The sequence below is a fragment of the Passer montanus genome, unplaced genomic scaffold (assembly GCF_014805655.1).
Source record: "Passer montanus isolate IOZ18808 unplaced genomic scaffold, ASM1480565v1 scaffold39, whole genome shotgun sequence".
Lineage (NCBI taxonomy): Eukaryota > Metazoa > Chordata > Aves > Passeriformes > Passeridae > Passer > Passer montanus.
Genome location: NW_024368707.1, coordinates 7,951,126 through 7,968,989, shown reverse-complemented (window position 1 = coordinate 7,968,989; position 17,864 = coordinate 7,951,126). Strand labels below are relative to the sequence as shown.

The 17,864-nt window shown below is 38.6% G+C and overlaps 1 protein-coding gene across 1 annotated transcript in view; it reads left to right on the top strand.

Annotated features, from left to right (window-relative positions):
* The window catches only part of TMPRSS7 (transmembrane serine protease 7), a 32,626-nt gene that overhangs the window by 12,527 nt on the left and 2,235 nt on the right, over window positions 1-17,864 (top strand). The window contains 11 exon segments of the mRNA XM_039718073.1: window positions 467-695; window positions 1,965-2,095; window positions 3,301-3,413; window positions 5,004-5,110; window positions 9,886-10,022; window positions 11,155-11,262; window positions 11,869-11,979; window positions 13,096-13,212; window positions 15,141-15,318; window positions 15,494-15,762; window positions 16,936-17,072. Coding sequence (XP_039574007.1) covers window positions 467-695; window positions 1,965-2,095; window positions 3,301-3,413; window positions 5,004-5,110; window positions 9,886-10,022; window positions 11,155-11,262; window positions 11,869-11,979; window positions 13,096-13,212; window positions 15,141-15,318; window positions 15,494-15,762; window positions 16,936-17,072 — 1,637 coding nt within the window.

Genomic DNA, 17,864 nt, shown 5'->3' with positions numbered 1-17,864 from the left:
AATAGGCTGTTCTTGGACCACAGAGTTGTAACTAAGATGAAAACAGTGAGTGACACAGACAGCCAGAAAGGGAGGCTTTGCAAGGTCAAAAGGGAATTACTTTAACCTGAAAAAGGGTAGGTTTGGGTTTGGGTTTGGGGTAGGAAAAAATTCTTTACTGTAAGGGTGGTTGCCCGGAAAAGCTGTAGATGCCCTTTGGAAGTGTCTGAGGCTGGGCTGGATGGGGGCCTGGGCAACCTGGTCGAGTGGAAGGTATCCCCATCATGGCAGAGAGTTTGGAACTAGATGATCTCTTACAACCCAAACCACTCTCTAATTCTATTATTACTTTGTTTTCCGAGTTAGATATGCTTTCATATTTTGCTTTAGTTTAACACAAGTTTTAGGACTTTTTGTTTTAATGCCATGTGGATTTATGAGTTTTGGAGTGATTGTGTCCAGTGCTGAAAAAGTGACATTTTCACAGGAACAAATTGCATGTATGATCTCTATGCTGACCGACTACATGAGCACTTTCCTCTGGATACTCAAGCAACCTCAGAGGGAACAATCTGCTATTTTAAGCTTATTGCCTCTGTGGGCCACCTTGTCCGCTTTTCCATAGTATCCCTTCAGATTGAAGCAGATAACTGCATCACTGACTCGCTCACCATTTATGACTCTCTGATGCCAATCAAAGATAAGATACTCTACCGGTGAGTATAAATTTCTACTAAAATTAATTTACAAATTTTGGGGTTTTTTCTGAAGACCTATCATCTTCATTTTCTGTTTAGTTTGGTCTTGTTAAAATTGCTCCTATTTTCATGTATTACTCACATAACACCTGACAAAATCAAATTTCTTGGATAAGTTATGTTGTTAATAAATTGAAACATTTTCTTCAATTTTTTTCAACTGGAGTGCATCTTCACCTAGCAACAGAACTATGAAAAATTCACGTTAGTGGACAAAACTTGCTGACTGAAAGAGAATGTCAAAATTTCCTCACTTAAGCAAGCTATTCTGTATTAAGATTAGTGCTTTTCAGATCAAGACTGAAGTCCTAGAACTAAGTCTTGTGATTTTCACTTACTGGCACTCACTAGTTCAGTGCTTTTTTTATCTGCTTTATTTGTTTAGAGGGTTATAAAAATCTTGACTTGAAGCTGTGATGGTTGAGGGATGTGGACTATCACTTTTTTTCTTTTTCTTCTCTCTCTTAAATGATGCATTATTTGTTTAGGGCCTTTTTCTTTAAAATCCTTGATTATTATTCCACAGGACTCTGTAAGTCAAAAGGAAACAACACTACCTCCATGAAGTAGACCAAAGCTCAGCATTTTCACCCCTGAAACCCTTTGCTCTGGCATTTCAGTCTGTGTATAAGCCTCAAAACCAGAGCATTGGCTTTTCAGTCCTTTTTGAGAGCTGTCCTGTGCTAATCTGTATCTCCAATTGACTTGTTCACTTACATGTTGGTATCTGTGGAGGACTGAAGATGTCTGCTAGGTAATGCACATGGAAAGGAATTTTTTTTTTTAATGAGACTACGTGATTTGCTTAGGTTCCTAATTTCTGACTTGAAGAATAACTTTCTTGTCTTTCCCACTCTCCAACAAGAAGATAAAACTGTTGGTCTAATAAAATAAGATTTATCTTTCTTCCAGCTTTTTGTTAATTTTGCCTTCATTCATTTTTACTGGGAGTGAAGGCTGAAAGTCATTATCTCATAGAGTGAAACATTCCATATTATTTTTCATGCAATTTCCTTTGTTTTTGTAAAGAAGAATTTCCAGTATTGAGTTTCTAACTGCCCTTGTAACAGGTACATTTTTGCTCAAGAGCATGGAGATTTAACTGGACTTTGAAGTAAGTAAGATCTGAACCAGTGGAAAATTTAAGCATAGAGTGAGAGTAATGTGTGAAGCTTTTTGCTTTTTAAGTGATTGCTTATGTATTTGCTCTTCTTTCTTCCCCCTCAGAGCCTGTGAACCAGCTGATTCATTGGTGTCACTTGTGTCCACAAATAATCTCATGCTGGTAATATTTAAGGCAGCACAAGTAAAGGAGCAAAAGGAATTCCATGGCTATTTTGAGGTCATTACACAAGAAAGTAGGTTTGTTCTGTGTTTGGATGTGTGTTAATTATATTGTTTCTTCTAAGATCCTGAAGCGTCTGTCATGTTTCTGACTATGGAAAAATGATTCCTGTATCTGAGTTTCTTCTTTATACAGGTGCCTGTCCCCCCTTCATCTCCTCTGCTTTACTCCTATTGAGTGATGGGATCCGATCAGACTAGTTGTGAAGTACGAAGACAAGAGGCTGAAAGCAGCCCTGAATTCAGTTGGAGAGGACTGCAGCGTGCCAGTAGATGGGGCTGTTATTTCAGGTGTAGCAGTGGTCTCCCTTCTGCCTTGGGACTCTAGGATCATGTTAGAAGCGGAAGGATGGCAGCACTAATAACTGCTTTCAGAAAATAAAACTTCAGTTGCTTTTCCTGAATTTGCTATCAGTCCCTGTCTCCTCAGGAACACAAAAGAGTCTGTAAAGTTTGTGCATCAAGCTCATGACTTTATTGCTTTAATCTTTAATAAATGCTGAGATCATAATCACAAATAGTGCAAGGAATATTGTGCTAATGGCACAAGGAAAATCTCACACGACTCAGTGCAAGGAAATTCAAGCTGCTCAACAAGATGCTGCATACTTTTCATGTTGACAGTAATTAAGCATTAATATACCCTCATAAAAACGTGATAAATTCTCAATATCTAACTTCAGGTTCTATTCTGTGTGGGCTGTGGGTTGGTTGGTTGGTTTTCCTTAAGTTCAAGTCTAAGTTTTCTTTGTTTCTGTGTATGTGTGAGTTCATCTTTAATGAATTCTGTAAATCCATTGAGCTGTAATCCAAGAAAGTTTTGGTTTCCAGGAGGCTGATTCATTTAGTATGTTTCCATTTCACTTCTAACTGGCTGCTTTCTAAGACTAGAGGTCCCTGTGTAGTACAGCAGTGTGGATGTATTGATATTCTTGTTTGCAAAACTGTCTTTAGTGATATAACATGGATAAACTTTACAGTGTGTTCTTCTGGTCCTGCAGAGACCAGCACTCGTCCCTGGATCTTAACATCCTTTGTCTTCTGTGTGCATTATTGGGAAGGGTCTCTTTTTACAACTTGAATCCTGCTAAATATAATTCCTGACCTGCCCAGGTTTGAAGTGACAGACTTCTGATAAATTTGGATGCTTTAGCTGACTGAATAGCTTTACTGAAAGTATATCAAGGTTTGTGCCAAATTTTGCCTCTTTTTTCCCTAGGGTGTGGAAAAGCAATAGTGACAAAAGAGGAAACTGGCTATGAAGGGAGAATCACAAGCCCATATTACCCAAGCTATTATCCTCCAAAATGCCTGTGTGCATGGAACTTCCAGGTAGCATGATTCTCTCTCTCTCAGGCACTGCTGTGTGTTTTGGCCACATAGAGTTTAAGTAAAGCATAAGTGATTGAAATGGCAGTAACCTGCATCCTCACAAATATAGTAGTTTATAGAAATGGCATTGCTGAATATCTGGCTGTGCTCAGGTATTTTGTATCAGATTTTTATCTTTCTGTGCACTTGTTTCTAAGGAAGCAAACATAGTACCGAAGCTGTTCTATTACAAAGGTGAAGAGTTAAAATAAGTTTTGATGTTAAGCCTGCAGAAAAACCTCATGGCAGGCAATGTAAGACTTGACTGGTTTAAACTCCTCTCTTCGCACCCCCAGAAATCGGAATGAAAAATATGTAAAAAAACCTAACCTAGTTATTACTGCCACTTCTCTGGTATCTTTTTATATGCCTAATACATTTAATTTGTCTTTAGAATGGTCTGTCCTATCAGCACAATCCTGTGTTGCTTGTTTAATTTGGTATCCTTTTTCTGCATCTTTTCATGTACTCTCCTGAAAGCAAATTGCTGCAAGTTGATGTTGTTTTAAAGTACTTCTGTTTTCTCTGACATTAATGTTTCCTTACTAGTGCTAAAATAAGGTCTCTGACTTAGGCTTTGCTTTTCAGTGTTTCCTCTCTATGGAATGTAGCAATGGATGGGACAAGATCCACTTTTTACCCATCTTTCTGCTTATGGTACTCATGACTTGTTAAGCTAGTGACTGACCACGATGAATAACAGCAATACAAATTAAGCCCAGCTAGCCACAACCTACAGCCTCTTCCTGTTCTAGAATAATAAGGTGATTTTTAGGGAGCTAAATTTATAGTCTTCAGTTCATCCTGGACTTCTGATAGAAAGATTTATTGCTCAAAACAGTTTCATTTTCAGTGTTGTATTTTTGTACAATATTGAAACTTTGCTCATTTCCCGATTTATATTTTCTGTAAGAGAGAGGGAGAAAATTTTCCATTTCTGTTTTTTTTTGCCCTGAATCAGCCCTTGTTTTTAAATGAACATTGTCTTGCTGTGCAAAAAGTTCCATTCCTTTTACAAAAAGGATTTCCAATTAGGTATGAAGACTTGTGATTTTGCTGGGTTTTGTAGAAATATTTTGTAAAATACTAAAGAATGCATGGCTGAGCAGGTGCTAGCAGAAGACTATAATAATGTGGTAGTAGTAACTCCTAGCATTACAAATGTGACACAAGTATTCCAGGCAGTATCTTAACTCTAAAAATCCTCTGGGCTTTGTATCCCTACATAAGTACATTTGGTTGGGTTTGAGTGCTTTGATCTTGATACAAAAGCTGCTTTCCATAGCCAGTGGCTCTCTAAAGATGAGAAGACTATTGGCTAGAGGGAGAGAAAACCTGCAGCTGTGGTGGGCCTGTGCCAACCCTTGACTCAGGGCTGAATAGCTGGCAAATGTGTAAAGTACTGGCTGTTGAGCTGGTGAAGCCAGCACAGCTCCCAGGGTGTGGCAATGCCAAGCTCCATAATTCCTGAAATACCTTTATAGACTTTTGTGTCTATGCCCACAAAAGGAAAAAGAAGACTGCTTGCACTGTCTTTCTTGCTCACAACAGACTCCACAGAAGAGCCTTGGTATAGCTCTGAAGTTCCATAACTATACCATTAGTGAGAAGAATATCAAAGGCTGTGAACGAGGATGGTGGAAAATTAATGAACGCATGTAAGTACTCTGCAGAGATTATTAATGTAATGGTACCAAGGTAAACTATCCCATTACTACTGCAACTCACTCAGAAAGCTTCCACAAGGACAGAAGTAATTCACTGGGGTGTCCTACCATTCTTTCATTTTAGCTGATGATGTAATAATCCTTATAAAATATGTATATATATGTATATATGTGTGTATGTATATATATATATACATGTACATGTATGTATATATGTGTATATATATATTTGAATATATGTGTGTGTGTGTGTGTGTGTGTATATATATATATATTCTACTGAAAAGCACCAGAAAGATAAAGACAAGAGTCTTTGGTACTCTCTGGAGAGAGAGAAATAGAAAGAGTTGAATGTCCTGTGAACTCTAAAATAAATCTGTGTTTTCTGGGGCCATTAAACAAGGTCTGTTTAAAGCCCTTTTAAGTGTAACTTAATTCTATGATTGCTCAAGAAGACAGTGAATCTTTCTTGGTGAAAGCCATTGCTATGAGATGACTGGGAATAGAACTATAACTGCTTCCTCATTCCAGTCACTGGCTGTTGAAAGAGAAACTGCACAAAGTGGCTGTCAAGGGACCACTGTGTTTCTGAAGTATTTTTTATTAAAATATTGCTGCTGTTTTTAATTAAGATATCACTGCTTTCCCAGCATATTTTCCATCCATGCCTTCCTCAGTTTTGAAGTTATCTTTGGAATACTGGATGATGAGGCAAGGTTAGATTTAAAACATCCCATTTTTTTTCTTAAACTTTGTCCAAATGGAAACCTCAGTAATATTAGTCTTGAAACTTGACTTTCTGAACTCAATACTGGAACTAAGTGAATTAGTCCCTTAAAGAGTACAACAGAAAGAATTACAGAGAGAAGAAAAAGCTTAATCTGTTCTTCAATAGCATGTTGTATTTTGTTGTATTTATAGAGTGAAAATTCAGTTTGAACCTCCTACAACTGTGCCTTGATGGAATTGGTTACTGGACTAGATAAGTGCATAAAAACACCCGTCAAAACACACCACACGTAGTGTGTTTGTGTGGTTTTTTGGTGGTCTTTTTACAAAAGAAAGTGAAAGATTTGTGATATTTGGGATGGCTGAGATAAAAAACAAAGGCAAAATCTGGAGGAAAAAAATATAATAGGATCATACTGAGGAATTCTCTGACAGAGAATCCTGAAAGAATGAGCAGCTTTTTGACAAACTTGCTAACTATGCCTTCCTCAGAATCAAATGCCATGGTGTGATTCTTAGAAGTGCACTTAGAGCTACTTCTGAACTACTGCACAAGAACACATGCTCCTGCTTTCTGCTGCAAGTTGCTGGCTATAGTAGTAGACCAAGACAAGCCTTCCTTTGAGTGTGTTTTTCATTGAAAATAAGGCTTTTGAACTTCTGCTTTTCTGTCCTATATTTACTTTTGAAGGGGAAAAATATTATTTCAAGCATGAAACATAGTGATGTTTTATTTTGTTTTCCAAATTTTAATTGTTAATGAAAGGGTGGGGGCAGGGTGCAGGCAGGGGACCACCATTTTTCAGCCTCTTGCAGTTGCAGCCTGTGGGATGTTTATTCTCTTATATTACGTGAAAATGGTTAAGAACCTTTGGGATACTGATATTAGTAAACACTGTGACCAAGCAGGTGGTGCAGATAAGGTTCCATCAGACCTCTAGGGACAGTTTTCTCTAACCAGAGACACTTAACACAACCATGTAGTTCTTACTTGTCTTTCTTCCAGTGGACATACAATGCTTCACTGCCTTGTCAAAGAAGTTACAGCTGATGAACTTCTTACTTGAAATTCTCAGAGGCAGGAACACCAGTGAGTGTCTTATGAACAGACCACTAGAGGTTTATGTGAACACAGAGGTGCTTTATTTGTCTTAAAACTGTTAGTGCAATATCCCCTTGTTTCTGCTACAGCATGCATGTATCTGCTCATCCCCTGAAAAACTATCCTACTCATTTCTCCAACATATGGGACAGGATCCCCTTAATCATTTTCTCTCTGGAGCAATGGCACAGAGTTACAGATGGTTCTTTGCAACTTCCATTTGCCCTGGACCTGAATATATGACCTGTGAAACACCAGCAAAAGGCTCCTGAGGGCCTGTAGCTTTGTTTCACCAACCATGAGCATATGGCCTTTCTTACTGTGTAAAGATGTACCTGTTTCAGCTTTTCCACAGATCAGCAGTAATTCCCTCTGCTTTTGGTGAAATTAATTTGTTTTATTTGTCTGAGAAGAGGTCAATGCAGACTTCAACTTTTGTTTGTTTGTGGCTTTTTGTTTGTTTGGGAGTTTTTTGTGTTTCTAGGGTTTGTTGGAAGGAAGACTGTGTAAGCCATTGACAGAAGAAGAAATGTAGAAAATGTCTGTGAGCTAGTTGAAGGGAATCAGATTGGTAAACGGCATTTTGCTGTGCACTTTGACAGGCTGTTTTAGGTTGGGAGCATTGGTGACGAACACTAAAATTGGTAACAATTAGACTTCCTGTCGCAGGAAGTTTGCACTTAACACTGATAGATTTGATGGGTGGGTGTACTGGTTTGAAGGCAAACCAGCAGGAGGAGTTAACAAAATATTTTGCAAGAGCTTCCAAGTCAGACCTACAATTTAATAGGAAAATTGGAATAAAGGCAATAGTATAGAAACACTGGCTTGAACAGAGAAAGTCAGAATATGAGCTGACATCCTGTTGGTCAGTGTGGTAGTAGCAGTCCAATTAAATGGTGACTGCAGACCGGTTGGAGGATGTTGAAGCAGTGATCCTGTGAAAGTCTTTCTCTGGAGATCCAGCAGTGGATGTCAAGAGCTCTTGTCCTCTGGGAATCAAGTGGTGGTATTGTGTTGTCCCAAGCCCAAAATTATATACAGGCAGGAATGTTTGGTACATCCCCCAGGGCAGGGAATTCCACAATGGGAGAATGTAATTCTGTGAGTCATTCTGGGGAGTCCTTGGTGGTCCATGATCAGAGTTGGCCTCCTCAGAGGGGCGACTGCTTGCCCAGAGGGATTTATCAGGGCTGAGTCAAGGAGAAGGTAAAGAAACACTGCTCCTCTCATTTTAACAGCTCACGTAGATGATAGTAGAAATACCTACCTTTGGTTACGCCTTACACTGTAACCCAAGACAGTGGTTTGTGGGTTTTTTTGGGGCTTTGTGTGGGTTTTTTTTGTTTTGTTTTGTTGGGGTTTTTTTTGTTTGTTTTTGGGGTTTTTGTTGTTGTTTTCGGGTGGTGGGGTTTTTTTGTGGTTTTTGTTGTTGTTTGGTGGTGTTGGTTTTTTGGTGGGTTTGGTTTTGGATTTTGTTTTGGTTTTTTGGTGTTTTGAGGCTTTGTTTGCTTGCTTCTTTGTTTGGGGCTTCTTGTACAATTAATTTTCCTATAGTAAGAAGCTGTAAAATTAACTTGAACTTTTGCATCTGCTTTCAGGATGTCAAAGAGAAGTCTTTTTTTTTTTTTTAATTGTTTTCTTCCTTCAGTACAATTAATTTTCCTATAGTAAGAAGCTGTAAAATTAACTTGAACTTTTGCATCTGCTTTCAGGATGTCAAAGAGAAGTCTTATTTTTTTTAAATTGTTTTCTTCTTCGTTTTTCATATTGCTGGAACAGAATCTCCTAGATCTGTTGACAAGATGTTTGATTTTAGTACAGTGAAATAGGGCATACAAGAAAACATAAGAATGTGTCCATTCCCTTTGGCAGACCTCACTGGGATGCTCAGGACACTGAGGCAGCATTTGTTCACATGGAAATCACTGACCAGTTTTTCTCCTTTGAGTGACATGAAGAGTAGTCCTGGTACAATGCTTGATGTGGAAAAATACACAAGGGGAACATTTACTCCTGGCTAATAGTCCACTGCTCCATTTAGCAACACAACAATTTTTTTTTCTTTTGTTCTTTGTGTTCATTTTGTTGCCAGTGAGTGACCTTGTACTGCTGTCAAATAAAGGCGTGTGCCAAGTCTGCTAAAAAACAATACAGCTGTGCTGTGTTGAATCAAGAGCTGCTGTGCTCTTCAATCTACTTAAGATTCATATGTACTTTGATTTTGGCAGGAATATTAAAGCCAGATGTTTTTCTTTTAAGGGTTGCATTTTTGAGGTATTTTTGTTGAGTAGAGGAGGGAGTCTTTATTTCCACTTCTAGAACAACCTGTATTGTTGATGTTCACTGATTTACTATCTTTAAAACTGCCTCAGTTTTTTTTAATAATGATCCAACAGCCATTCCTTTTCCCTGTCAAAGAAGCTTTGTTTGGTTGTGGGTTGTTTGTTTTTTTTTTGCTTTGGGGTTTGTTTTTTCTTCTTTGTTTTTTTTATAATCTAGGTTTTTTGTTCCCCACACCCAATCACCTGGTAGAGATTGGCATATTTGATGAAAGGAACATTAGAAATTCATTAACAGTGGATGGAATAAATGTTTGCTGACATCAGAAAGCATTTAGGTTTCTCTGAATCAAGTGGCGCCTAGGCAGAAATCCAAGGAACCTCTTTGCTAAAACAGCAATTTAAAGTAGATGTGTACCCGAGGCATTTTTTAAGGACTATTGATTTGAAGGTGTGACATTCCGAAGTAAATTTCCACAATGTTAATGGTGGATGAAGGCTGGGTAACTACTGAGAAATATTTTTGATTTTGGTTCTTAATTAAAGTATGGCTGCTGACTGTATTTCTGAATTTCAGTGGTGTTGACATTTAAATTGTATGTAAGGCAGTTTTGCTGTGAAGGCTGCTCTAGAACTCACCTGGACACTTTCAGGTACTGTGGTTACTATGTCGATCACCAAACAGTGTTCCACATTACAAGTTCTGCTGTCAGCGTGGAGCTGCAGTGCAGTTCAAAGGTCTCTGAGAAGCCCTTGCTGGTGGAATATGGCAGCTATAACATCGGCCAGCGTAAGATGGATTTTAAATCTTTCAACCTTTCTTGGCATTTCAGATCTGTGAAGTAGCATTTTTTGGGTCCATAGGAACTTAATTAAGTTTATGCAGGAAATTACCTGTTGGTAATTTCGGTTCATTTTCTTTCCTAATCTCACTAAGTCAGATGACTAGCAAACAAAGAGCCTTTTCTAGGCTGTGCATCTAAGGTTAGTGGGCATGTGCAGCATGCTCTGTTTTCCTGCATGCACACTGTTCTCTTCCACACAGTCCTCAAAGCTTCCTGTGTGACCATGGTGCAGTCAGCTGAAGTCTGCTGTTCCTGTTTGTTTTAACCCCCAAGATTTTGTTTGTAATGTTTCTATTGCTATAAGGCTTACAGGTAATGAAAAGAGTACCAAATAACCACCTGCTTATTTCAGTGTTTCCATGTATTTATATACAGTGTTTGCAAATCTGAAATCTGAGCTGAAAAAACAGCTCAAAAAATTGACGAACTCTGAGACACTGAGATTTTTCCCAGTCGTGAAACATACAACTTTACTTTTTCACCTGTGTTATTCTTATATATTCTTTTTAAGGTGGTAGAGAAGCAGTGTTTTCTAGACCTAGTTACTTGTCACATTAGAGGAACTGTATTCAGTGTATATGTGTAGAGTATGTAAAAAGAGGATAAATTTGATTATTTTAGTTTATAAGGCAGAATTATGCAGTTCATACACCACCTCAATGCAGGTTGTTTACCAAAGTTGCAAAGTGCTGCAAATTTTGGTTATTGGAAGTGGGACTGTCCTTTAAAACAAAGATGGCCTTCTAAGCAGGCTTGTGTTGCACCATAAAACACTGGCTTATTTGTTCCAGCCCTAGACAGCCTGTGGCACATATTCCAGGAACAGCTGAATTAGAACTTTAGAGACATTTTTTCCCTCTTCTTTAAATCCCAGTTTTCAACATTTGAATTCAATTTAAGTGCTGGCAATGTATACAGACTATTAAATTTAGATCAATTTTATCATTCCTTGGAGCAGCTTAGTGACTGTAAATTGAAACAGGCTGGCAATATTTGTGGGAAAAAAAAATCTGAGGTTTGGTTGCTTGGTTTTTTTGTTGTTTTTGTTTTGTTTTGTTTTTCCTTTTTAACCTCCAGCATGTCCACCTGGACATTTCAAGTGTTCTACTGGCTTATGCATCCAGCAGATGCAGCGCTGCGATGGCATAAACAACTGCTTCGATGAAAGTGATGAACTCTCTTGTGGTTTGTATTCACTTATTAGAGGTCTTGACTGGAAAACACAGTGTATGTATTGTCTAATCTTAGAAGGCAGCTGAAGCAAGGTGAAATTTTTAAATGGGAATAACAAAAGATGTTTTCAGCTTCCTTTGTACGTTTAGGTACAGACTATCTGTCAGTCTCTTGAATGCATAATTCATAGTTAATTGGAAGGGGACAAAACAAAGAATAAAGAAGATATGGCACTGGAGAGCAGGAGGAAGAAATTTAGATGTGCATTAATAGCTGTAGTAGGATATATTTTCATATGTGATAAAAGCTGGCAATTATTAATGAAGTTCTGTGCCATTTTGATATGAGTTATTTTATTTTTGTGGGGAAACAACAAAGAGGGGTTCATAGAGTAGATGAGAGTGATACTAAGCATCACCACCTGGGGCACTCACTGAACTTTGTGTTCTATTTTGTCCATGTATAAAATGGCACCGATGCCCATCCTTGTATTGGAATGTATTTCCTTGTATTGCCCATCCTTGAAGGAATGAATGTTGTATCCAGACATAGTCAGAATGGGATCTGTTAGCACTTACAGGAATGCTTCTGTACCTGATTTGGTTTATATTTTTAAAGTTGTCCCTGAGTGGAACTGTAACTCCAGCTTTGCAATACAGGACAACTTGCTTGCCTGCAATGGAGTAAGTGATTGTGAGGATGGAAAAGATGAGCAGAACTGCACCCACAGTAAGGCTGCTCTCCTGAATAACTTTTTTCCTCTCTTTTGTCATCTGTCTATTCCTGACTTGAATTCTGGATGCTGCATTTAAAAGGTTAAGAGGCACTGTCAAATCTCAGTTGGGCTATAAAATTCCATTTAATTCTTCTGATACACTTAGAAACAAGCTGTTACAGATTTTTAACTATTTCTTTTTAATAAGCTCATGAACATCTGTTTCTGCAAAATACTGACAGAAGAATTAAATACTTCAGGTGCATGATGGGGATCTAGGGATTTAAAATTGAATCTGAGATTTATCTCCTTACAGCATAATTTGTGCAAATTAATTCCTGGATCCATTTTACCATCTGTAAAATAATTATTACAATTATGTCTGTCATTTCTACTAAATGACGTTTTCTCTGTCGTAGTTTTTAGGGTTATAAGGTTAGCAGAAGCTGTAAATTTGGCATTAGGCAAATGAAAGTTTTGAATAAGAACTTTCTTGAAGTTTTTAGAGTAAATCGATGCTGTGACATATGAAAGGGAGCACAACTGAAAAGTGCTGCAAGTAAATTTTTAAAAGAAAACTTTTTGACCCCTCCCACAAGAAAGTCTGTTTAAATGATTACAGGATACTTCTGTGCATTGAGAAATTGGATTGGGTTTGAGTGCATTTATTGCAAGGCACAGGGAAACAGGAAAATGCTGAGTTTTGGGAGTTGCTGTTTTACTGGATACAGTTAATAAGGCTGCTTTCACTGCAATCTTTCATTTCACATTTAATACTGAAATACAAAGGAGAACTCCTGTCCAGAGTACTAGAGGTTTTCTCTTCCTATCCTTACACTCTACATCTAATTTTCACTATTATATCTGTATGTGTTAGTGCTGTGGGAAAGGAAGGGAATAAATCTTTGTTTGGACTTGGCCAAGTAAATGCACACCCAAGTACAGATGCAGTTCTATTTGAATAGTTTATTCTGTTTAGAGGTTAAGCCATCCCCACCAAAGTGGGGTTTTTTTGTCATATTACTTCCTATCTATTAATATATGTACATCTTCTGTCTGTGCAGACATGTCTTTGTATGTTAAGCTGAGCCAATGGTTGTTTTGGGGTTTTTTTCTCACAACTATTTCAGGTACTCCCTGCACCAACCACACATTCAAGTGCAGGAATAATATTTGCATTAGGAAACAATATGCAAGGTGTGATGGGACTGTGGACTGTGTTGATGGAAGTGATGAGAGCAGCTGCAGTAAGTTCCTTTCAAATATTCATCTTTTTGAACTTTGAACTTTTTACACAGTAAAGACCTTTATTTCTTCCTTCTTTTGGAGTGGGTGCAAGTTGGGCTGCAGGTACTGAATTTTTATTGCATTCTCTCTGTAATGGTTGGGTAATGATCACCTATCAGTTTACCTCAGATCTGGTTTCAGAACTTGCCAATTTCCTGTGGGAGGGTGGGCTTACAGTTATGGGGAGCCTTAGGAAGCTGTACTGCTTATTTCAGCTGTGCTGAGGATTAGGGCAGCAGGGTTAATTACAGAGTAAACTTGATTAGGTGGGGAGCAGCAATGCCAAGCACTTCATTGAAGTTGAACTGTATTTGACTTTCTGGAGTGATACAGCTGCAATGAGAAAAAAACCACAAACTTTTCACTTCTCTGACTCTTCCAGAGGGTGAAGACCCCAATACTTCATAGTATCAAGTCAGGTTCTACTCTTAAATCCTCCTAAAGTAACCTTTGTACAACTTTTTAAGTTTGTTTTGATGTAAAGCAAACAAATGATTGTCACTGCAATAGCAATAAAAGTGGGGTTAGGATTAGTTGCTTAAACTGAATGGTCTCAAGTACATTACATAACATGGATGTGTTGGAACAAGTCCAAAGGAGTTTTGTGAAGATATCCATGGGCTGGAGCACCTCTCCTATGAAGACAGGCTGAGACAGCTGGGGTTGTTTAGCCTCAGAAGAGACAGCTTTAGGAAGAAGGCTCTTGGCACCTTCCAGTACCTAAAGGGGCCTAGAGGAGAACAGGAGAGGGACTTTTCACAAGGATATGTTAAGTCAGAACAAGGAGGAATGGCTTTATAATAAAAATGGGTAGATTTAAATTAGATATGAGGAAGAAATTCTCCACTGTGAGGGTGGTGAGGCCCTGGCAGAGGTTGCCCAGAGAAGCCTAATCTCCAAAATTGTTCAAGGCCAGGCTGGATAGAACCCTGAGCAATCTGGTTTAGTGGGAAGGTGTCCCTGCCCATCGTAGGGGGGGTTGCAACTAGATCATCTTTAAACTCCCTTTCCAAACCAAACCATTACAGGATTTTGTCTGGCCTGCATCTGTGTCTGGCATGCTGCCTGTATAACAAACCTGTCAGCACTTACCTTGGATCCAGTAGGTTGTCTTAAGAGAATAGCCATATGCCTATTTTTATTTGGAAACATTATAGCTGCATTCAACTTTCTGGATGTGTTCAGGAAAGGATCCAGAAATATTAACACCTGTGTGTGGGACCATAGGACTAAAACTCCAGAGCCAATGTGTAAGCACCAGGGATGGACAGGAGGCTCTACAGAAGGGTCTTTCTTCCTTGCTTTTCAAATTAAGAGTTCAGATTTTTGTGCTGATGAGACACGATTCCTTCACCTGTTAGTACCATACACTGTCAATCAGTCATTTCCAAACAAAATAATGATTGTACCACCTTGTTTGTCAAATAAATGTCCAATCTCCACATACATTTTTCTTGCATCATTCCCACTGTTTTGGCAAGAAGTGTTTTGATGACATTGAACTTCTTTCTGGTTGATCTCTTTTCAGGTCAGGCTTGGCAGTATTAAAAAGAGATGAAGTTTTGCCTATTTGTATATATTAATTGTGAAGCTTATTAAATCAATGGATCATTTGACATTTTTGACACAAGAAATATTTGGGGCTAATTTCTGTAGCAAAGCTAAAGAAGGGACATAGTAAAATTTCCAGACTGGTGCCTTTTTATGGAGTCATCTCTGATTTAATTGATAGAGTGACCAAAGAGAGAATTTTGTTATTATAACAGGGGAATTAAATAGATTTCGAAATATTTCAAAGTGCAATATTCTTTCATGCCATGTGTGGGAAGCCCCCTCATTAAAGGAAAGTAGTGGAGATGGGGATGATCACCTGATATGTCTCTTGCAGGTTGTGGCAGTAGCAAGATCAACAACCTCATCTCTCGGATTGTGGGTGGCTCAAACACTGAGGAAGGTGAATGGCCCTGGCAGGTCAGTCTTCATTTTGTGGGAGCTGCTTACTGTGGAGCATCAGTGATATCGAAAGAATGGCTTGTGTCTGCAGCCCACTGCTTTCAAGGCAGCAAGTAAGCAGTCTTCCCTCTAGATCTGTTCCAAACATGGCCAGAAGCCACAAGTGGCTTTAGGTTCCAGAGTTTGAATTGCATGGAGGTGCCGTGCTCTGCTTTTCCCAGCCCTGCTGTTAGTGGGTGTTTTGAGGCACTTTTTTAAGACACAACTTCTTTGTTTGGTCCCGCCCAGGCTGGCTGACCCCAGAGCCTGGCGTGCCCACCTGGGCATGCAGCTGCAGGGCCGCGCTACGTTCGTGTCTGCGGTGCGGCGCATCGTGGTGCACGAGTACTACAACAGCAGGAACTACGACTACGACATCGCGCTGCTGCAGCTGAGCACGCCCTGGCCGGACACCGTGGGCCACCTCATACAGCCCATCTGCCTGCCTCCCTCCTCCCACAAAGCCCGCCGTGGGGACAAGTGCTGGATAACAGGTTGGGGCCAAAAGCAGGAAGCCGGTGAGTTTTATCCGTTCCATTGAGCTGATTTTGTTCCCAGGAGCCTTCACAGCTGGGGCAGTGTGCACATACCTTCCTACACTCAGGAAATTTGCTTCTGGTCCCATGGATCTGAATGTCTTCCATGTTGTGTTGTTAGTGTAGGGAGCTATACTTACACCAAAATATCACAGGGTTGTCTTTCTCCTCTGTTCGCCTTTGAGGTGTGGGACATATGGTGTGGTTTCTCTCTTTGGGCTGCTGGTTAATCATATGTAAAATTAAGAAGCTAGTTATTTGAGAGATAAATGTAATGCCTCAAAAAAACCCAAAAAACAAAACAAAACAAAAAATACCAACAAAAAAAAAAAACCAAACCAGGGAGGGTGTATTTTTTTCCTCTTTCCCTCTATTCCCTTTTTCAACTTCTGTAATACAAGTGCCAAATCAGTCTTTTAATTTCAAAGTATACTTTATTACATACTAGCTTTATCAAATCCTAAAATAAAGTTTCATTATGTAAACAAGCACTTGCATATTTGAATATGTGAGGGCTTTTTGGTTATAACCAGATTTTGAAAGGATCACCTGGTGATGAAATTGGGTCTGCTGTATGGAAAGGAGGGGAAACTTTAGGTTAATTCTGTTATTGTTAAAGTATATATCTTACAAAAAAGAGGCGTTTCACCAAATCTTTCAGACAGAAAGAAGCAAATGTGGAAATTGGTTCTTTATGCTGTGAGAATTTGCATTCTGAAACTGACTCATAATCTTAATCTTGAATTTGGCTCCTTCAGATATGCTGCCCTCACTGCAAATCTATCATGTGACAATCTAAATATCTTGTAAAATTCTGTTTCATTTTTGAAATAAAATGAGAGCAAATGAAGAAGTCTTGAGACATTTTGGAAAAAAAAAAAAACAAAAACAAAAACAAAGAAAAAGCTTTTTGGCAAATCCTAGTGATTATGCCATTGTATTTGGTGTGTTTGGAGGACTCAGATCACATTAAACAATTGTCTGATAGTTTGAAGAGGCTTTCTGCTCTGTTGCAGTTGGTTGTTTGGAATCTGGAATAACTCAATGGTCAAAAGTATCTGTGGATATTTTCTGAAGACTTCTTGTTTTATATTTCAATAGATGAGTAAAATGCTAAGCTCTGTTGAATCACCCTGCTCTGAATTTGTTTTCCAGATGATGAAGGTTCAACAGTTCTTCAGAAAGCAGAGGTAGAAATTATTGACCAGACATTATGTCATTCCACATACGGGATTATCACAGCTAGGATGTTTTGTGCTGGGCTATTGACTGGGAAAAGAGACGGGTGTAAAGTATGTACCTCAGCAAACTTTGCAAAGAGCTTATCTGGTCTTTCATTACTTCATGAGGAGGTGTAAAGTTGACTGGCAGACCACTTTGGGGTCAATATGTTTCAGTTCTGAAAAAGAACAATATAAGAATTGTCTGTCAGCAAATCTCTTCCATGGGTGATTTCAGAGTTCTGCTGCTTTATGTGCATGAGTAACATTCACTAAATTTCAGTTGCAGATCAAGAGCCAATCAAATTGCAAGTCCCAATAACAAATTGAAATCAGGCAATTTTCAGCATAATAGGCTCTCAGCTGAAGAAAAAAACTGAGAAAGTAGCTTGTGTCTTTTCAGGATCCCTCCCCTCCAATTTGGAACTACAAGACTGTATGATGAGATGCAGACAATTAGGCCTAAATTTGCAAATGTAAGATATTTCTGATCTGGAAAACTGAAAGATAATAAATGTAAAGTACTGAATTTACTTCTAGTGAAAAGTAGTAAAACCCTATAGATACCCTGTATATATCTATAAGACACTTAACATTACAGATCTTATATGCCATATTGTATTACACTGAATTTATATAAGCCATACCTATTTACTGCTAAAAGAGTAGTACATTTACTGCTGAAATAATAATAAAACCAGTTTTTTATGATGGAGATCTGGAATCTTCAAGATGTTCTAACTTTCACTGATCTACACAAAAATGATGAGCCTACAATGGCTGAGGGAGTATAATGCTCCAGCTGTTTTTTAGAGGTTAGTGAGGCCATTGATATTAAGTATTGTTTTCAATAACTGGAGAATT